Source organism: Salvelinus alpinus, chromosome 6 (assembly GCF_045679555.1).
Source record: "Salvelinus alpinus chromosome 6, SLU_Salpinus.1, whole genome shotgun sequence".
Lineage (NCBI taxonomy): Eukaryota > Metazoa > Chordata > Actinopteri > Salmoniformes > Salmonidae > Salvelinus > Salvelinus alpinus.
In genome coordinates this window covers 3,952,841-3,975,395 of record NC_092091.1, presented here as the reverse complement: position 1 = coordinate 3,975,395, position 22,555 = coordinate 3,952,841, and the positions used below count along the sequence as shown (strand labels likewise).

Sequence of the window (22,555 nt, the reverse complement as noted above, 5' to 3'; positions counted from 1 at the left end):
GAAATCCCCTCTAATCAGGGGCTGGTTTAGACCTGGGACACCAGGTGGGTGATTCCCCTCTAATCAGGGACTGATTTAGACCTGGGACACCAAGTGGGTGATTCCCCTCTATTCAGGGGCTGGTTTAGACCTGGGACACCAGGTGGGTGATTGCCCTCTATTCAGGGACTGATTTAGACCTGGGACACCAGGTGGGTGAAATCCCCTCTAATCAGGGGCTGGTTTAGACCTGGGACACCAGGTGGGTGATTCCCCTCTAATCAGGGACTGATTTAGACCTGGGACACCAAGTGGGTGATTCCCCTCTATTCAGGGGCTGATTTAGACCTGGGACACCAGGTGGGTGATTCCCCTCTAATCAGGGGTTGATTTAGACCTGGGACACCAGGTGGGTGATTGCCCTCTATTCAGGGACTGATTTAGACCTGGGACACCAGGTGGGTGATTCCTCTCTAATCAGGGGCTGGTTTAGACCTGGGACACCAGGTGGGTGATTGCCCTCTATTCAGGGACTGATTTAGACCTGGGACACCAGGTGGGTGAAATCCCCTCTAATCAGGGGCTGGTTTAGACCTGGGACACCAGGTGGGTGCAATTAATGATCAAGTAGAAGAGAAAACCAGCAGTCTCCGGACCTCGTAGGGTAACAGTTATAACAGGCTATAATGTAAAAAAAACAAAAAAACATAAAAATTCAAGTGTTCAATCTATTTTATTAGTGGATTTAGACCAGGACCACCTTTTGTTACAAATGTGACACAGAAAGCGTATGTGTTCGAACACGGTAACAGCTTCCTTTTTTATAAAGACTAAAACAAATACCTCAACCACCAAGACTCACGGTCAGCAAGACTCACGGTCAGCAAGACGTACGGTCAGCAAGACACACGGTCAGCAAGACGTACGGTCAGCAAGACGCACGGTCAGCAAGACGTACGGTCAGCAAGACTCACGGTCAGCAAGACTCACGGTCAGCAAGACGTACGGTCAGCAAGACACACGGTCAGCAAGACGTACGGTCAGCAAGACTCACGGTCAGCAAGACGTACGGTCAGCAAGACTCACGGTCAGCAAGACTCACGGTCAGCAAGACTCACGGTCAGCAAGACGTACGGTCAGCAAGACTCTCGGTCAGCAAGACGCTCGGTCAGCAAGACGCACGGTCAGCAAGACTCACGGTCAGCAAGACTCACGGTCAGCAAGACGTACGGTCAGCAAGACGCACGGTCAGCAAGACTCACGGTCAGCAAGACTCACGGTCAGCAAGACTCACGGTCAGCAAGACGTACGGTCAGCAAGACGCACGGTCAGCAAGACTCACGGTCAGCAAGACTCACGGTCAGCAAGACACACGGTCAGCAAGACTCACGGTCAGCAAGACTCACGGTCAGCAAGACACACGGTCACCAAGACGCTCGGTCAGCAAGACTCACGGTCAGCAAGACGTACGGTCAGCAAGACGTACGGTCAGCAAGACTCACGGTCAGCAAGACTCACGGTCAGCAAGACACACGGTCAGCAAGACTCACGGTCAGCAAGACTCACGGTCAGCAAGACTCACGGTCAGCAAGACTCACGGTCAGCAAGACACACGGTCACCAAGACGCTCGGTCAGCAAGACTCACGGTCAGCAAGACGTACGGTCAGCAAGACGTACGGTCAGCAAGACTCACGGTCAGCAAGACTCACGGTCAGCAAGACACACGGTCAGCAAGACTCACGGTCAGCAAGACTCACGGTCAGCAAGACGCACGGTCAGCAAGACTCACGGTCAGCAAGACGCACGGTCACCAAGACGCTCGGTCAGCAAGACGCTCGGTCAGCAAGACTCACGGTCAGCAAGACTCACGGTCAGCAAGACACACGGTCAGCAAGACTCACGGTCAGCAAGACGCACGGTCAGCAAGACTCACGGTCAGCAAGACGCTCGGTCAGCAAGACTCACGGTCAGCAAGACGTACGGTCAGCAAGACTCACGGTCACCAAGACGCTCGGTCACCAAGACGCTCGGTCACCAAGACGCTCGGTCAGCAAGACACACGGTCAGCAAGACTCACGGTCAGCAAGACGTACGGTCAGCAAGACTCACGGTCAGCAAGACTCACGGTCAGCAAGACACACGGTCTGCAAGACTCACGGTCAGCAAGACGCACGGTCAGCAAGACTCACGGTCAGCAAGACTCACGGTCAGCAAGACTCACGGTCACCAAGACGCTCGGTCAGCAAGACTCACGGTCAGCAAGACTCACGGTCAGCAAGACTCACGGTCAGCAAGACGTACGGTCAGCAAGACGCACGGTCAGCAAGACTCACGGTCAGCAAGACTCACGGTCAGCAAGACTCACGGTCAGCAAGACGTACGGTCAGCAAGACGCACGGTCAGCAAGACTCACGGTCAGCAAGACTCACGGTCAGCAAGACTCACGGTCAGCAAGACACACGGTCAGCAAGACTCACGGTCAGCAAGACTCACGGTCACCAAGACGCTCGGTCAGCAAGACTCACGGTCAGCAAGACGTACGGTCAGCAAGACGTACGGTCAGCAAGACTCACGGTCAGCAAGACGTACGGTCACCAAGACTCACGGTCAGCAAGACGCACGGTCAGCAAGACGCTCGGTCAGCAAGACATACGGTCACCAAGACTCACGGTCAGCAAGACTCACGGTCAGCAAGACGCACGGTCAGCAAGACTCACGGTCAGCAAGACGTACGGTCAGCAAGAAGCACGGTCAGCAAGACTCACGGTCAGCAAGACTCACGGTCAGCAAGACTCACGGTCAGCAAGACGTACGGTCAGCAAGACGCACGGTCAGCAAGACTCACGGTCAGCAAGACTCACGGTCAGCAAGACGTACGGTCAGCAAGACGCACGGTCAGCAAGACTCACGGTCAGCAAGACTCACGGTCAGCAAGACACACGGTCAGCAAGACTCACGGTCAGCAAGACTCACGGTCAGCAAGACGTACGGTCAGCAAGACGTACGGTCAGCAAGACTCACGGTCAGCAAGACGTACGGTCACCAAGACTCACGGTCAGCAAGACGCACGGTCAGCAAGACGCTCGGTCAGCAAGACATACGGTCACCAAGACTCACGGTCAGCAAGACTCACGGTCAGCAAGACGCACGGTCAGCAAGACTCACGGTCAGCAAGACGTACGGTCAGCAAGAAGCACGGTCAGCAAGACTCACGATCACCAAGACTCACGGTCAAATGATGAAAACATCAGTAGCCCAAACATCATTATAAGCACCAAGTGTGTTTGATAAATAGTGGAAATCAGCACAAAAGCAATACTGGGATTCAAATGAATGTAAGTGGCAATATGACAGCAGTCAGTCCAACAAAAAAAAAAGGTAAATTATTGTTAACTTGTGCTTAACATGGCATCTTCACGTCATTAGTTGGAGCCTGTCCATGTCACATAAACAAGGAAAGCTGACGAGGGGGTTGATGATGTCGTTTTTTTTTGCTTGAGGCGTAGGATCTGCTCTCTCGGTGATGATAAATCGTCCCTGTAGCATTCTGGCTTCTATCCAAAACAGTACCTTTCCCTTCCTCTCTCCGGTGTCACCGTTTCATTCGGTGGTGTCTGGAATAGATAAATGTGTATTTCGACATCTATAACCAAAAGCTCTAATTTTGGGGGATAGTGGTATTTAGAGAACACGGTGACACGAGGTGATTTCACATATACAGCCACCACTCCCCCTTTTTTTACCCCCCAGTCTGTCACACCTGACGATGTTGTAATCAGTATGTCCTTATCCCGGGATGGAGTCATTTATCCCTGTCTCTGTGAGAACCAACATATCCGGACTCGTGTCATGCACCCAGATATCAAGAAGGTCTCATCTCTGACATCAAACTTTGCACGTTGATACAGCCCAAATCCTCTACGTGATTTGAAAACAGCGAGGGTTATCCATATTTATGGGATTTGAAATAATAGCACTGGACGAGCTGACCACAGTGGGCTTCCCCAATGGGATAACACTAACAGAGCTAACAGTGGAATTCAAATTCATGGTCGTAAGATTATTACTGACAATGCTTCTAGGAATATGGATATCTGGGAAAATGGTTATCTGGGAATATAGTTATCTGTGAATATGGTTATCTGTGAATATGGATATCTGTGAATATGGATATCTGGGAATATAGTTATCTGGGACTATAGTTATCTGGGACTATGGTTATCTGGGACTATGGTTATCTGGGACTATGGTTATCTGGGACTATGGTTATCTGGGACTATGGTTATCTGGGACTATGGATATCTGGGAATATGGATATCTGGGAATATAGTTATCTGGGAATATGGATATCTGGAAATATGGATATCTGGGACTATGGTTATCTGGGACTATGGATATCTGGGACTATGGATATCTGGGACTATGGATATCTGGGACTATGGTTTTCTGGGACTATGGTTTTCTGGGACTATGGTTATCTGGGACTATGGTTATCTGGGAATATGGATATCTGGGACTATGGTTTTCTGGGACTATGGTTATCTGGGACTATGGTTATCTGGGACTATGGTTATCTGGGACTATGGTTATCTGGGACTATGGTTATCTGGGACTATGGTTATCTGGGACTATGGTTATCTGGGACTATGGTTATCTGGGACTATGGTTATCTGGGACTATAGTTATCTGGGAATATGGATATCTGGGACTATGGATATCTGGGACTATGGATATCTGGGACTATGGATATCTGGGACTATGGATATCTGGGACTATGGTTTTCTGGGACTATGGTTATCTGGGACTATGGTTTTCTGGGAATATGGATATCTGGGACTATGGTTTTCTGGGAATATGGATATCTGGGACTATGGTTTTCTGGGAATATGGATATCTGGGACTATGGTTATCTGGGACTATGGTTATCTGGGACTATGGTTATCTGGGAATATGGTTATCTGGGACTATGGTTATCTGGGACTATGGTTATCTGGGACTATGGTTATCTGGGACTATGGATATCTGGGACTATGGTTATCTGGGACTATGGTTATCTGGGACTATGGTTATCTGGGACTATGGTTATCTGGGACTATGGATATCTGGGAATATGGATATCTGGGAATATAGTTATCTGGGAATATGGATATCTGGAAATATGGATATCTGGGACTATGGTTATCTGGGACTATGGATATCTGGGACTATGGATATCTGGGACTATGGATATCTGGGACTATGGTTTTCTGGGACTATGGTTTTCTGGGACTATGGTTATCTGGGACTATGGTTATCTGGGAATATGGATATCTGGGACTATGGTTTTCTGGGACTATGGTTATCTGGGACTATGGTTATCTGGGACTATGGTTATCTGGGACTATGGTTATCTGGGACTATGGTTATCTGGGACTATGGTTATCTGGGACTATGGTTATCTGGGACTATGGTTATCTGGGACTATGGTTATCTGGGACTATGGTTATCTGGGACTATGGTTATCTGGGACTATGGTTATCTGGGAATATGGATATCTGGAAATATGGATATCTGGGACTATGGATATCTGGGACTATGGATATCTGGGACTATGGATATCTGGGACTATGGATATCTGGGACTATGGTTTTCTGGGACTATGGTTATCTGGGACTATGGTTTTCTGGGACTATGGATATCTGGGACTATGGTTTTCTGGGAATATGGATATCTGGGACTATGGTTTTCTGGGAATATGGATATCTGGGACTATGGTTATCTGGGACTATGGTTATCTGGGACTATGGTTATCTGGGACTATGGTTATCTGGGACTATGGTTATCTGGGACTATGGTTATCTGGGACTATGGTTATCTGGGACTATGGTTATCTGGGACTATGGATATCTGGGACTATGGTTATCTGGGACTATGGTTATCTGGGACTATGGTTATCTGGGACTATGGTTATCTGGGACTATGGATATCTGGGACTATGGTTATCTGGGACTATGGATATCTGGGACTATGGTTATCTGGGACTATGGTTATCTGGGACTATGGTTATCTGGGACTATGGTTATCTGGGAATATGGTTATCTGGGACTATGGTTATCTGGGACTATGGTTTTCTGGGAATATAGATATCTGGGACTATGGTTATCTGGGACTATGGTTATCTGGGACTATGGTTATCTGGGACTATGGATATCTGGGACTATGGTTATCTGGGAATATGGTTATCTGGGAATATGGTTATCTGGGAATATGGTTATCTGGCAGGGACAAGCACACATCATACGTTCATCAGATTATTTTTCCTCAGATTATTTTTCCTCAGATTAGTTTTCCTCAGATTAGTTTTCCTCAGATTAGTTTTCCTCAGATTAGTTTTCCTCAGATTAGTTTTCCTCAGATTAGTTTTCCTCAGATTAGTTTTCCTCATATTAGTTTTTATCAGATTAGTTTTCCTCAGATTAGTTTTCCTCAGATTAGTTTTCCTCATATTAGTTTTTATCAGATTAGTTTTCCTCAGATTAGTTTTCCTCAGATTAGTTTTCCTCAGATTAGTTACCGTAACATAATCTTTGAATTAGACACAATGTTCAAGTACGAAGCCCATTTCCCCCAGAATACCTGGCCTCTTGTAACGGTGTTCCTCTCTCTCTTCATACGAAGAGGAGGAGTAGTGATTCGACCAAGGCGCAGCGGGTTGTGAATACATAATGAATTTATTAGAACACGACGAAAAAACAAACTATACTTGAACAAACTAACAAAACAAATAAACGATGCAGACAGACCTGAACACGAACTTACATATAACGTGAAGAACGCATGAACAGGAACAGACTACATAAAACGAACAAACCGAAAACAGTCCCGTGTGGTGCACAGACACAGACACAGACACAGACACGGAAGACAACCACCCACAAACAAACAGTGTGAAAACACCTACCTTAATATGACTCTCAATCAGAGGAAATGAAAAACACCTGCCTCTAATTGAGAGCGATATTAGGTCACCCTTTAAACCAACATAGAAACAGAAAACATAGAAATGCCCACCCACACTCACGCCCTGACCGACTAAGACATACAAAACAACAGAAAATAGGTCAGGAACGTGACACCTCTCTCCTCATGAGTTCTTAAAGCAAAGGTCATACTCTCCATTATAATGTATTTCTTTAACAATGTCTATCCAATGTGTCGCAGTGGTCTGCGACACATTGTCGCAGGGTCTTTTTGTAGCCATTTCCTCGTGATAGCCTTTTTACTGGCTGCCAGTAGGACCTTCAACAGATACTTTTCTCTATTGTGTAAGTTATCAGGTATTTCACCCAAATACAAAATAAATTAATGTTTGTTCTATGTCAAAACCCATTATTTTTATTATTATTATTTTTATTTCTCCCCCAGTAAGTTTCAATTGCGGGACAGGACCAAATGATATGAGTGCGAACCCCCCGCGAACCCCCCGCGAACCCCCCGTGAACCCCCCGCATTTCTCTCCCACAAGGGTGTTGTTTATCCAAGCCATGTTTTTTTTTACTTTGGTTCTGGAAGTTTTCTAGGTCCACATTCCTTATAATTGTACTGAATGATGTGATGCCTTTTTGCGTCCACTGTTTAAATCTGCTGTCCTGAGTTGCAGGGATGAAGCTGGGGTCGGTCGTATGCGTGCCAACTCAGCAGTTTGACCTCTCTGTCTAAATTCATTTGCTTAACTACACTAAACCATGTCTTAACAGAGAGAAATTAATCCACACATTTTTGTCTATTGTATATTTCTATTTCCATGTCCTTATTTACCCAGAACTGACTGTATGTGTATCTCTGTCAAAGTAGTCTCGCTGGTCTCAATTGGGCTGACACATAATAATCTTTTAGGTTTGGTAAGGCCATACCCCCCCTCCCACAGTGTTTGGTAAGGCCATACCCCCCCTCCCACAGTGTTTGGTAAGGCCATACCCCCCTCCCACAGTGTTTGGTAAGGCCATACCCCCCCTCCCACAGTGTTTGGTAAGGCCATACCCCCCTCCCACAGTGTTTGGTAAGGCCATACCCCCCCCTCCCACAGTGTTTGGTAAGGCCATACCCCCCCTCCCATAGTGTTTGGTAAGGCCATACCCCCCCCTCCCACAGTGTTTGGTAAGGCCATACCCCCCTCCCACAGTGTTTGGTAAGGCCATACCCCCCTCCCACAGTGTTTGGTAAGGCCATACCCCCCTCCCACAGTGTTTGGTAAGGCCATACCCCCCCTCCCACAGTGTTTGGTAAGGCCATACCACCCCTCCCACAGTGTTTGGTAAGGCCATACCCCCCCTCCCACAGTGTTTGGTAAGGCCATACCACCCCTCCCACAGTGTTTGGTAAGGCCATACCACCCCTCCCACAGTGTTTGGTAAGGCCATACCCCCCCTCCCACAGTGTTTGGTAAGGCCATACCCCCCCCCTCCCACAGTGTTTGGTAAGGCCATACCCCCCTCCCACAGTGTTTGGTAAGGCCATACCCCCCCTCCCACAGTGTTTGGTAAGGCCATACCACCCCTCCCACAGTGTTTGGTAAGGCCATACCCCCCCTCCCACAGTGTTTGGTAAGGCCATACCCCCCTCCCACAGTGTTTGGTAAGGCCATACCCCCCTCCCACAGTGTTTGGTAAGGCCATACCACCCCTCCCACAGTGTTTGGTAAGGCCATACCCCCCCTCCCATAGTGTTTGGTAAGGCCATACCCCCCCTCCCACAGTGTTTGGTAAGGCCATACCACCCCTCCCACAGTGTTTGGTAAGGCCATACCCCCCCTCCCACAGTGTTTGGTAAGGCCATACCACCCCTCCCACAGTGTTTGGTAAGGCCATACCCCCCCCTCCCACAGTGTTTGGTAAGGCCATACCCCCCCTCCCATAGTGTTTGGTAAGGCCATACCCCCCCCTCCCACAGTGTTTGGTAAGGCCATACCCCCCTCCCACAGTGTTTGGTAAGGCCATACCCCCCTCCCACAGTGTTTGGTAAGGCCATACCCCCCTCCCACAGTGTTTGGTAAGGCCATACCCCCCCTCCCACAGTGTTTGGTAAGGCCATACCACCCCTCCCACAGTGTTTGGTAAGGCCATACCCCCCCTCCCACAGTGTTTGGTAAGGCCATACCACCCCTCCCACAGTGTTTGGTAAGGCCATACCACCCCTCCCACAGTGTTTGGTAAGGCCATACCCCCCCTCCCACAGTGTTTGGTAAGGCCATACCCCCCCCCTCCCACAGTGTTTGGTAAGGCCATACCCCCCTCCCACAGTGTTTGGTAAGGCCATACCCCCCCTCCCACAGTGTTTGGTAAGGCCATACCACCCCTCCCACAGTGTTTGGTAAGGCCATACCCCCCCTCCCACAGTGTTTGGTAAGGCCATACCCCCCTCCCACAGTGTTTGGTAAGGCCATACCCCCCTCCCACAGTGTTTGGTAAGGCCATACCACCCCTCCCACAGTGTTTGGTAAGGCCATACTCCCCCTCCCATAGTGTTTGGTAAGGCCATACCCCCCCTCCCACAGTGTTTGGTAAGGCCATACCACCCCTCCCACAGTGTTTGGTAAGGCCATACCCCCCCTCCCACAGTGTTTGGTAAGGCCATACCACCCCTCCCACAGTGTTTGGTAAGGCCATACCCCCCCTCCCACAGTGTTTGGTAAGGCCATACCCCCCCTCCCACAGTGTTTGGTAAGGCCATACCACCCCTCCCACAGTGTTTGGTAAGGCCATACCCCCCCTCCCACAGTGTTTGGTAAGGCCATACCCCCCCTCCCACAGTGTTTGGTAAGGCCATACCACCCCTCCCACAGTGTTTGGTAAGGCCATACCACCCCTCCCACAGTGTTTGGTAAGGCCATACACCCCCTCCCACAGTGTTTGGTAAGGCCATACCCCCCCTCCCACAGTGTTTGGTAAGGCCATACCCCCCCTCCCACAGTGTTTGGTAAGGCCATACCCCCCCTCCCACAGTGTTTGGTAAGGCCATACCACCCTTCCCACAGTGTTTGGTAAGGCCATACCCCCCTCCCACAGTGTTTGGTAAGGCCATACCCCCCCTCCCACAGTGTTTGGTAAGGCCATACCCCCCCTCCCACAGTGTTTGGTAAGGCCATACCCCCCCTCCCATAGTGTTTGGTAAGGCCATACCCCCCCTCCCACAGTGTTTGGTAAGGCCATACCACCCCTCCCACAGTGTTTGGTAAGGCCATACCCCCCCTCCCACAGTGTTTGGTAAGGCCATACCCCCCTCCCACAGTGTTTGGTAAGGCCATACCCCCCTCCCACAGTGTTTGGTAAGGCCATACCCCCCCTCCCACAGTGTTTGGTAAGGCCATACCACCCCTCCCACAGTGTTTGGTAAGGCCATACCCCCCCTCCCACAGTGTTTGGTAAGGCCATACCACCCCTCCCACAGTGTTTGGTAAGGCCATACCCCCCCTCCCACAGTGTTTGGTAAGGCCATACCCCCCCTCCCACAGTGTTTGGTAAGGCCATACCACCCCTCCCACAGTGTTTGGTAAGGCCATACCCCCCCTCCCACAGTGTTTGGTAAGGCCATACCCCCCCCTCCCACAGTGTTTGGTAAGGCCATACCACCCCTCCCACAGTGTTTGGTAAGGCCATACCACCCCTCCCACAGTGTTTGGTAAGGCCATACCCCCCCTCCCACAGTGTTTGGTAAGGCCATACCCCCCCTCCCACAGTGTTTGGTAAGGCCATACCCCCCCTCCCACAGTGTTTGGTAAGGCCATACCCCCCCTCCCACAGTGTTTGGTAAGGCCATACCCCCCTCCCACAGTGTTTGGTAAGGCCATACCACCCCTCCCACAGTGTTTGGTAAGGCCATACCACCCCTCCCACAGTGCTTGGTAAGGCCATACCCCCCTCCCACAGTGTTTGGTAAGGCCATACCACCCCTCCCACAGTGTTTGGTAAGGCCATACCCCCCTCCCACAGTGTTTGGTAAGGCCATACCCCCCTCCCACAGTGTTTGGTAAGGCCATACCCCCCTCCCACAGTGTTTGGTAAGGCCATACCACCCCTCCCACAGTGTTTGGTAATTTTAATGTTGTATATCTAATTCTTAGTCTTTTACTGTTCGAGATAAACCGTGATATCTGTTTATCCCTAAACTGTTAGTTTCTATGGGCAGTGGCTGGAACAAATACTTTCACCTGGGCAGGATATTCAGTCACCTCGGCAGGATATTCAGTCACCTGGGCAGGATATTCAGTCACCTCGGCAGGATATTCAGTCAACTGGGCAGGATATTCAGTCACCTGGGCAGGATATTCAGTCACCTCGGCAGGATATTCAGTCACCTGGGCAGGATATTCAGTCACCTCGGCAGGATATTCAGTCAACTGGGCAGGATATTCAGTCACCTGGGCAGGATATTCAGTCACCTCGGCAGGATATTCAGTCAACTGGGCAGGATATTCAGTCACCTCGGCAGGATATTCAGTCACCTGGGCAGGATATTCAGTCACCTCGGCAGGATATTCAGTCAACTGGGCAGGATATTCAGTCACCTCGGCAGGATATTCAGTCACCTGGGCAGGATATTCAGTCACCTGGGCAGGATATTCAGTCACCTCGGCAGGATATTCAGTCACCTCGGCAGGATATTCAGTCACCTGGGCAGGAAATTCAGTCACCTGGGCAGGATATTCAGTCACCTCGGCAGGATATTCAGTCACCCCGGCAGGATATTCAGTCACCTCGGCAGGATATTCAGTCACCCCGGCAGGATATTCAGTCACCTCGGCAGGATATTCAGTCACCCCGGCAGGATATTCAGTCACCTCGGCAGGATATTCAGTCACCCCGGCAGGATATTCAGTCACCTCGGCAGGATATTCAGTCACCCCGGCAGGATATTCAGTCACCCGGGCAGGATATTCAGTCACCTGGGAAGGATATTCAGTCACCTGGGCAGGATATTCAGTCACCTCGGCAGGATATTCAGTCACCTCGGCAGGATATTCAGTCACCTCGGCAGGATATTCAGTCACCTCGGCAGGATATTCAGTCACCTCGGCAGGATATTCAGTCACCTCGGCAGGATATTCAGTCACCTCGGCAGGATATTCAGTCACCTCGGCAGGATATTCATTTTGATTGTTTCAATTCTACTACTAAGATCCGAAGGAAGTGAATTCCACCTGTCCGGGTCATCATATATTTCCTGTTGATTTCCTCATGTCATAGAGGTTGTATCTTTTAGTAGATATAATCCAAGATATTTAATAGATGAAGAGAGGTCCACTGGAAATTTCTACCTACTCTTCAGCTCTTCCTGTGGGGGTATAATTATATAGTAGGGCTTGGGTCTTGTGTACGTTAAGCACATAGCCTGAATATGTTACAAATGTTTGTTAATAAACATCCATCAGTCTAGGTACGCTTGAGCCTGGGTCTTTAAGGAATAACACAACATCATCAGCATACATGCATATCTTATGTTCACTGCCTCTTATTGTTATTCCCTCTAAAGATGGGTCCTGTCTTATTGTTATTCCCTCTAAAGATGGGCCCTGTCTTATTGTTATTCCCTCTAGAGATGGGTCCTGTCTTATTGTTATTCCCTCTAAAGATGGGTCCTGTCTTATTGTTACTTCCTCTAAAGATGGGTCCTGTCTTATTGTTATTCCCTCTAGAGATGGGTCCTGTCTTATTGTTATTCCCTCTAAAGATGGGTCCTGTCTTATTGTTACTTCCTCTAAAGATGGGTCCTGTCTTATTGCCTGTGCTAATGACTTGATGTACAAGGAGGAGAGCGTGGGGTGAAAGATTACAGCCTTATCTTGCCCCTCGTTCTAAACGTATCGTTTGTGACAAATGTCCATTAGTCTTTTTTTTCTGGCAGTCGGACATGAATACAGCGTTTTGATGCACTGCATCACTTCTTCTTCTTCTTTTTCGTTGAAACCAAATCTGTCCATTACTTATACAGTGGGGAGAACAAGTATTTGATACACTGCCGATTTTGCAGGTTTTCCTACTTACAAAGCATGTAGAGATCTGTAATTTTTATCACAGGTACACTTCAACTGTGAGAGACGGAATCTAAAACAAAAATCCAGAAAATCACATTGTATGATTTTTAAGTAATTAATTTGCATTTTATTGCATGACATAAGTATTTGATACATCAGAAAAGCAGAACTTAATATTTGGTACAAAAACCTTTGTTTGCAATTACAGAGATCATACGTTTCCTGTAGTTCTTGACCAGGTTTGCACACACTGCAGCAGGGATTTTGGCCCACTCCTCCATACAGACCTTCTCCAGATCCTTCAGGTTTCGGGGCTGTCGCTGGGCAATACGGACTTTCAGCTCCCTCCAAAGATTTTCTATTGGGTTCAGGTCTGGAGACTGGCTAGGCCACTCCAGGACCTTGAGATGCTTCTTACGGAGCCACTCCTTAGTTGCCCTGGCTGTGTGTTTCGGGTCGTTGTCATGCTGGAAGACACAGCCACGACCCATCTTCAATGCTCTTACTGAGGGAAGGAGGTTGTTGGCCAAGATCTCGCGATACATGGCCCCATCCATCCTCCCCTCAATACGGTGCAGTCGTCCTGTCCCCTTTGCAGAAAAGCATCCCCAAAGAATGATGTTTCCACCTCCATGCTTCACGGTTGGGATGGTGTTCTTGGGGTTGTACTCATCCTTCTTCTTCCTCCAAACACGGCGAGTGGAGTTTAGACCAAAAAGCTCTATTTTTGTCTCATCAGACCACATGACCTTCTCCCATTCCTCCTCTGGATCATCCAGATGGTCATTGGCAAACTTCAGACGGGCCTGGACATGCGCTGGCTTGAGCAGGGGGACCTTGCGTGCGCTGCAGGATTTTAATCCATGACGGCGTAGTGTGTTACTAATGGTTTTCTTTGAGACTGTGGTCCCAGCTCTCTTCAGGTCATTGACCAGGTCCTGCCGTGTAGTTCTGGGCTGATCCCTCACCTTCCTCATGATCATTGATGCCCCACGAGGTGAGACCTTGCATGGAGCCCCAGACCGAGGGTGATTGACCGTCATCTTGAACTTCTTCCATTTTCTAATAATTGCGCCAACAGTTGTTGCCTTCTCACCAAGCTGCTTGCCTATTGTCCTGTAGCCCATCCCAGCCTTGTGCAGGTCTACAATTTTATCCCTGATGTCCTTACACAGCTCTCTGGTCTTGGCCATTGTGGAGAGGTTGGAGTCTGTTTGATTGAGTGGGTGGACAGGTGTCTTTTATACAGGTAACGAGTTCAAACAGGTGCAGTTAATACAGGTAATGAGTGGAGAACAGGAGGGCTTCTTAAAGAAAAACTAACAGGTCTGTGAGAGCCGGAATTCTTACTGGTTGGTAGGTGATCAAATACTTATGTCATGCAATAAAATGCGAATTAATTACTTAAAAATCATACAATGTGATTTTCTGGATTTTTGTTTTAAATTCCGTCTCTCACAGTTGAAGTGTACCTATGATAAAAATTACAGACCTCTACATGCTTTGTAAGTAGGAAAACCTGCAAAATCGTCAGTGTATCAAATACTTGTTCTCCCCACTGTATATAATCCCATCCAAAGGCTTTTTCTGCATCTAGACTGATATAGCTCTTGTCTTATCCTGAGTGATGTGGTCCGTATTGTTCTCCTTTACGTTGTCCCGCGTCTGTCTATTTCGTGTGAAACCAGTTTGATCCCCCCCCCCCCCGTCAATCAATTCTGGCATTATGTCCTCCGTTCTTTTGGCTATTATTGATGCATATAGTTTGTAATCCGTGTTAAGAATTACACTAGGTTTATAGGAACTGCATTCCTTTTTTATCTTTCCCCTCCTTTAGGGATTACAGATATTATGTCTTCTCTCCACGATGGAGGAAGATCCCTCGTTTTCCCGCAGAGTCCAGTTAAAACAGCACTGAAATAGAAGTGATAGTTGTTCTCTGGAGGGGTTGAACCATTCTGAAGGGAAGCCATCAGGGAGACTTGTTTACTTTCAGATATTGCTTTATTCATTTCTTCAGTGGGATATTTCTGAAGTCTATCGTGTTGCTTTGTCCGAAATTAAGGTCAAGTGAGTTCAAAGAAATGCTCTATTGTCTGTTTGTCTTCCTCCTCTGGTTGCTTGTACAGATTTGTATCGTATGATTCAAATACATTCTGTATTTCATTCAATTTGCATGTAATTTTCTTTGTTTTTTTTTTGGGGGGGGGTCTTTTATTTTGAAAATGGTATTCAGCGCTTGTTGTTTTTCCTGAGTTTAGTCATTTTGTTGCCTTTTTCTTCGTAATAGCGTTGTTTCGGGAACCTGAGCTTTTTCTCGTAATATAAGAGTGTCTTTGAGATGACTGTGAGATCGTTCTAAGCTTCCTCATGCTTCCTCATGCTTCCTCATGTTTCCTCATGTTTCCTCATGCTTCCTCATGTTTCCTCATGTTTCCTCATGTTTCCTCATGTTTCCTCATGCTTCCTCATGTTTCCTCATGTTTCCTCATGCTTCCTCATGTTTCCTCATGCTTCCTCAAGCTTCCTCATGTTTCCTCATGCTTCCTCATGTTTCCTCATGTTTCCTCATGTTTCCTCATGCTTCCTCATGTTTCCTCATGTTTCCTCATGCTTCCTCATGCTTCCTCATGTTTCCTCATGTTTCCTCATGCTTCCTCATGTTTCCTCATGCTTCCTCAAGCTTCCTCATGTTTCCTCATGCTTCCTCATGTTTCCTCATGTTTCCTCATGTTTCCTCATGCTTCCTCATGTTTCCTCATGCTTCCTCATGTTTCCTCATGTTTCCTCATGTTTCCTCATGCTTCCTCATGTTTCCTCATGTTTCCTCATGTTTCCTCATGCTTCCTCATGTTTCCTCATGTTTCCTCATGTTTCCTCATGTTTCCTCATGCTTCCTCATGCTTCCTCATGTTTCCTCATGCTTCCTCATGCTTCCTCAAGCTTCCCCATGTTTCCTCATGCTTCCTCATGTTTCCTCATGTTTCCTCATGTTTCCTCATGCTTCCTCATGTTTCCTCATGCTTCCTCATGTTTCCTCATGTTTCCTCATGCTTCCTCATGTTTCCTCATGTTTCCTCATGCTTCCTCAAGCTTCCTCATGTTCCCTGTAGTTTTCAGAAGTTTCTGTGCTTTAATCTTTTTTCTTGAGAGATGATGTGTCTTTTCCCGCCGGTGAAAAAAGACCCTTTTCTCCTGGCAGCCTACTCCACTGGGATGCCCCTCGACTTCAGGTCGTCGGCCTCCTCGTCTGCATGCTCGCATGTAACCGAGCCATTATCCAGAAATACCCGCATTTTGTTTTACCAGGAATGGTTTTTGGAAGCAAATCCCTTTCTTATTGACATTCCTTCTTTCTTTTCAGTATCTCTTGATCAAAGAACACTCCTTTGGAAGTTATTAACAGACTTTCTCTTTGACTGAGAATTGTAGGAACCGTACTACTATGGATCTTGGTGGGGGGGTCGCCGAGGGGGGGTCAGAGGTCAGAGGTCAGAGGTCAGAGGTCAGTGTCGCCTTCAAGTATTTATTTGACCCCCCCCCCACCAACGAATCTAGGCATGGAGTCTTTTTCTGCGCCTTCTGCCACGGAATAAAGTCTAATGTTATTACGACGTGAAAAAAACTTTTGAATTCTGTCACTTTTGCTTGTAGTGCGTTTTGGACTGTACAAGTGCGTCCTTGACCACCACAGTGTTCCATGTGTCCGTTTCTGTTCTGCATCCCCCATCCTTGTAGATATGCTTTGAAGTTCTTCTTTGTTTTTTCTTTGAGTTTCTAGTTAATGTCCTTCTTGAACTCTTTGAGTTATTTTCATACATCTTCTCGAAGTTCCTCTCGAGCGCCTCGCGCAATTCCTCCTTCAACACCTCACGAAATGAGGGTTATTTTGCTGTTGTTAGCTTGTTTGAGCTAACGTTAGCCATATCTGTTTCGTCTACGATTTTAGCTTCTCTTGTCTCGTTAAAAGACTTTCGTTGTACCCTTTTTCCTGCTTTCCTCTTTTCCATTTCGTTACTATAATGCTCAGATAAATCATTTAATTTAAGGGGGGGGAAATACCCAACCGATGTGGAGTACCGAAAAATATGGCAGCCATTTCCTAAATTGCGTCACCGGAAGCGGTTGGGGCTGTTTTTGACTTTGACCGCTGTGTTTTTGACGCAAGGCACTAAGGCACCGTATTGCAGTGCTAGAGGTGTCACTACAGACCCTGGTTCGTTCCCAGGCTGTGTCACAACCGGGCCGTGATCGGAAGTCCCATAGGGAGGCGCACAACTGTCCCAGCGTCGTCTGGGTTACGGGAGGGTTTTGGCCTGGGGGGGTTGGCCGACTTTGTAAATAAGAATTTGTTCTTAACTGACTTGCCACGTTAAATAAAGGTTAAATAAAAGTTTAATAAATGTTGGTTGAGATAACTTTTGCCCCTTTCATATTTGTAAAAATAAAGTATTGTCTGCAACATTGTATGACATGAAAGACATTATTCACTCCCTTTGTGTTATGTAGTCACACACACTCGAATATCTTTATTCTCTCTGTGATATGATATGTAGATAGCAGCGTTCCCTGTTAGTAGCTGCATTATAGCAACCTGTCACCAAGTCGTTTGTCATAACTGCACTTTAGCATTACAGTATTAGAGTAATGCAGCTTTTGTTTTCTGACCCAGAGCTTTTAGTGTAATGAAACAGCTTTCTATTTAAAAAAAAAAAAGACGCCTTCAATTAGTTTAGTTCTATAGTTAGTATTTTAAGAAGTGACTGCCCAATGCTCATTCCTTACAGTTACTGTACTAGTGAACCTCAAGAGGAATATAAATATAAATAAATATAAATATAATATATAAATATAATAATATAAATAGTAAACATAACAACATACTGTAAATGGATTGTTAGATTTTTATTTTTTATTTATTTTATTTCATTTTTTCACACACACTGTAACGGTTGTCGTCGTCGGAAGAGACCAAGGCACAGCGTTCTTTGAGTTCCACATAATTTATTAACGAAGTGAAACTTTAGAAAAAAACAAAAACAATAAAGGATAACAACGACCGAACAGCTTCGATGTGCAAACTACCTGCACACAAACAAAGAACAAGATCCCACACAGAAGGAGGGAAAAGGGCTGCCTAAGTATGATCCCCAATCAGAGACAACGATAGACAGCTGCCTCTGATTGGGAACCATACCCGGCCAGAAACAAAGAAATACAAAACCTAGAAATACAGAACATAGAACGCCCACCCAAATCACACCCTGACCAAACCAAAATAGAGACATAAAAAGTCTCTCTAAGTTCAGGGCGTAACACACACACTGTTAATTACTTTAATTGCGTCTTGCCCTCTTACCTATGGTCCCTGTTCTGTTGACCATTGAAAAATGAAATGAAATTACTAGGATAATTCTATTAAAAATTACTGTGAAAAATGTATTTGCACTTAATCACTGTGTTTACTACTTTATTTGTTATCATTTTAGGATCTAAACTCAGCAAAAAAGGAAACGTCCCTTTTTCAGGACCCTGTCTTTAAAAAATAATTCGTAAAAATCCAAATAACTTCACAGATCTTCATTGTAAAGGGTTTAAACACTGTTTCCCATGCTTGTTCAATGAACCATAAACAATTAATGAACATGCACCTGTGGAACGGTCGTTCAGACACTAACAGCTTGCAGACGGTAGGCAAATAAGGTCACAGTTATGAAAACTTAGGACATTAAAGTGTCCTTTCTACTGACTCTGAAAAACACCAAAAGAAAGATACCCAGGGTCCCTGCTCATCTGCCTGAACGTGCCTTAGGCATGCTGCACGGGGGCATGAGAACTGCAGATGTGGCCAGGGAAATAAATTGCAATGTCCGTACTGTGAGACGCCTAAGATAGTGCTACAGGGAGACAGGACGGACAGCTGATCGTCCTCGCAGTGGCAGACCACATGTAACAACACCTGCACAGGATCGGTACATCCAAACATCACACCTGCAGGACAGGTACAGGATGACAACAACAACTGCCCGAGTTACACCAGGAACGCACAATCCCTCCATCAGCGCTCAGACTGTCCGCAATAGGCTGAGAGAGGCTGGACTGAGGGCTTGTAGGGCTGTTGTAAGGCAGGTCCTCACCAGACATCACCGGCAACAACGTCGCTTATGGGCACAAACCCACCGTCGCTGGACCAGACAGGACTGGCAAAAAGTGCTCTTCACTGACGAGTCATGGTTTTGTCTCACCAGGGGTGATGGTCGGATTCACGTTTGTCGTCGAAGGAATGAGCGTTACACCGAGTCCTGTACTCTGGATCGATTTGGAGGTGGAGGGTCCGCCATGGTCTGGGGCGGTGTGTCACAGCATCATCGGACTGAGCAATCTCAACGCTGTGCGTTACAGGGAAGACATCCTCCTCCCTCATGTGGTACCCTTCCTGCAGGCTCATCCTGACATGACCCTCCAGCCATACTGCCACCAGCCATACTGCTCGTTCTGTGCGTGATTTCCTGCAAGACAGGAATGTCAGTGTTCTGCCATGGCCAGCGAAGAGCCCGGATCTCAATCCCATTGAGCACGTCTGGGACCTGTTGGATCGGAGGGTGAGGGCTAGGGCCATCCCCCCCAGAAATGTCTGGGAACTTGCAGGTGCCTTGGTGGAAGAGTGGGGTAACATCTCACAGCAAAACTGGTGCAGTCCACATCTGGTGCAGTCCATGAGGAAGAGATGCACTGCAGTACTTAATGCGGCTGGTGGCCACACCAGATACTGACTGTTACTTTTGATTTTGACCTCCCCCTTTGTTCAGGGACATATTATTCCATTTCTGTTAGTCACATGTCTGTGGAAGTTGTTCAGTTTATGTCTCAGTTGTTGAATCTTGTTATGTTCATACAAATATACACATGTTAAAGTTTGCTGAAAATAAACGCAGTTGACAGTGAGAGGACGTTTCTTTTTTTGCTGAGTTTAGATTGCAGGAAATGGCAGTTACAGGTTTTCAAAATAAATACAAAATAACAAGTAAAACACTGGAATGGTAGATTTGCAGTGGAAGAATGTGCAAAGTAGAAATATAAATAATGGGGTGCAAAGGAGCAAAATAAATAAATAAATAAATAAATAAATACAGTAGGGGAAGAGGTAGTTGTTTGGGCTAAATTATAGATGGGCTATGTACAGGTTAGTGTAGGGAGATAAGTGAGGGAGATAAGTGTTTCCAGCTTCAGAGATTTTTGCAGTTCGTTCCAGTCATTGGCAGCAGAGAACTGGAAGGAAGGACGACCAAAGGAGGAATTGGCTTTGGGGGTGACCAGTGAGATATACCTGCTGGAGCGCGTGCTACGAGTGGGTGCTGCTATGGTGACCAGTGAGCTGAGATAAGGCGGGGCTTTACCTAGCAAAGACTTATAGATGACCTGGAGCCAGTGGGTTTGGCGACGAGTATGAAGCGAGGGCCAACCAACGAGAGCGTAAAGGTCGCAATGGTGGTTAGTGTATGGGGCTTTGGTGACAAAACGGATGGCACTGTGATAGACTGCATCCAATTTGTTGAGTAGAGTGTTGGAGGCTATTTTATAGATGACATCCCCGAAGTTGAGGATCGGTAGGATGGTCAGTTTTACGAGGGTCTGTTTGGCAGCATGGAGCCTCTGAGCCTCCCCCTCCACTGTCTCATCACAACCCCTGGTGGTAGGTGCGCTTGATTCAGAAACTCTGTTGGTGGTAGGTGCGCTTGATTCAGAAACCTGTTGGCAGGTGCACTTGATTCAGAAACCCTGTTGGCGGTAGGGTGCGCTTGATTCAGAAACCCTGTTGGCGGTAGGGTGCGCTTGATTCAGAAACCCTGTTGGCGGTAGTTGCGCTTGATTCAGAAACCCTGTTGGCGGTAGTTGCGCTTGATTCAGAAACCCTGTTGGTGGTAGGTGCGCTTGATTCAGAAACCCTGTTGGCGGTAGTTGCGCTTGATTCAGAAACCCTGTTGAGGGTAGGTGCGCTTGATTCAGAAACCCTGTTGGTGGTAGGTGCGCTTGATTCAGAAACCCTGTTGGTGGTAGGTGCGCTTGATTCAGAAACCCTGTTGGTGGTAGGGTGCGCTTGATTCAGAAACCCTGTTGGTGGTAGGTGCGCTTGATTCAGAAACCCTGTTGAGGGTAGGTGCGCTTGATTCAGAAACCCTGTTGGCGGTAGGTGCGCTTGATTCAGGAACCCTGTTGGCGATAGATGCGCTTGATTCAGAAACCCTGTTGGCGGTAGGTGCGCTTGATTCAGAAACCCTGTTGGTGGTAGGGTGCGCTTGATTCAGAAACCCTGTTGGTGGTAGGGTGCTCTTGATTCAGAAACCCTGTTGGTGGTAGGTACGCTTGATTCAGAAACACTGTTGGTGGTAGGTACGCTTGATTCAGAAACCCTGTTGGCGGTAGGTGCGCTTGATTCAGAAACCCTGTTGGTGGTAGGTGCGCTTGATTCAGAAACACTGTTGGTGGTAGGTGCGCTTGATTCAGAAACACTGTTGGTGGTAGGGTGCTCTTGATTCAGAAACCCTGTTGGTGGTAGGGGCGCGTGATTCAGAAACCCTGTTGGTGGTAGGTGCGCTTGATTCAGAAACCCTGTTGGTGGTAGGTGCGCTTGATTCAGAAACCCTGTTGGTGGTAGGTGCACTTGATTCAGAAACCCTGTTGGCGATAGGTGCGCTTGATTCAGAAACCCTGTTGGCGGTAGGTGCGCTTGATTCAGAAACCCTGTTGGCGGTAGGTGCGCTTGATTCAGAAACCCTGTTGGTGGTAGGTGCACTTGATTCAGAAACCCTGTTGGCGATAGGTGCGCTTGATTCAGAAACCCTGTTGGTGGTAGGTGCACTTGATTCAGAAACCCTGTTGGCGATAGGTGCGCTTGATTCAGGAACCCTGTTGGCGGTAGGTGCACTTGATTCAGAAACCCTGTTGGTGGTAGGGTGCGCTTGATTCAGAAACCCTGTTGGTGGTAGGTGCACTTGATTCAGAAACCTGTTGGCGGTAGGTGCGCTTGATTCAGAAACCCTGTTGGTGGTAGGTACGCTTGATTCAGAAACCCTGTAGGCGGTGGGTGCGCTTGATTCAGAAACCCTGTGTGATAATTAGCTGTGTGATGATTAGCTGTGTGATTGGCTGTGTGATGCTTAGCTGTGTAATGATTAGCGGTGTAATGATTAGCTGTGTGATAATTAGCTGTGTGATGATTAGCTGTGTGATGATTAGCTGTGTGATGTGTCTATTTTAATATAGGGGTATATTTCGCCGGGCATAGGACCAACATGAATTTGTGCAGGGCAGAAATAATGCAATGAGAAGGGAGGAGGGTGCAACTAGGAAAGTGTTCTTAAATTATTATTATTTTTTTTTTATATTTATTTTTAAGGAGTAGATCAGCTTAAATATTGCAGATAGATTGTAGCTTCCATAAATGTAATTGTCTGCATCACTTCCAATCCCCCATATATATATTTTTTGGGGGGGTTAAATATATATAGGACGGGGTTCTTAATGATTTGCACGCTGTGTATACACACACCAGGACATGTACATGG

At 47.3% G+C, this 22,555-nt stretch overlaps 2 protein-coding genes across 3 annotated transcripts in view; both read left to right on the top strand.

Moving 5' to 3' along the window:
- megf11 (multiple EGF-like-domains 11) overlaps positions 1–22,555 on the top strand; it is a 452,873-nt gene that overhangs the window by 8,226 nt on the left and 422,092 nt on the right. The gene's annotated exons all lie outside the window — the stretch shown is intronic.
- LOC139577954 (uro-adherence factor A-like) lies at positions 770–3,268 on the top strand. The gene has a single exon (XM_071405076.1). It carries the CDS (start codon positions 770–772, stop codon positions 3,266–3,268), a length of 2,499 nt encoding a protein of 832 aa, XP_071261177.1.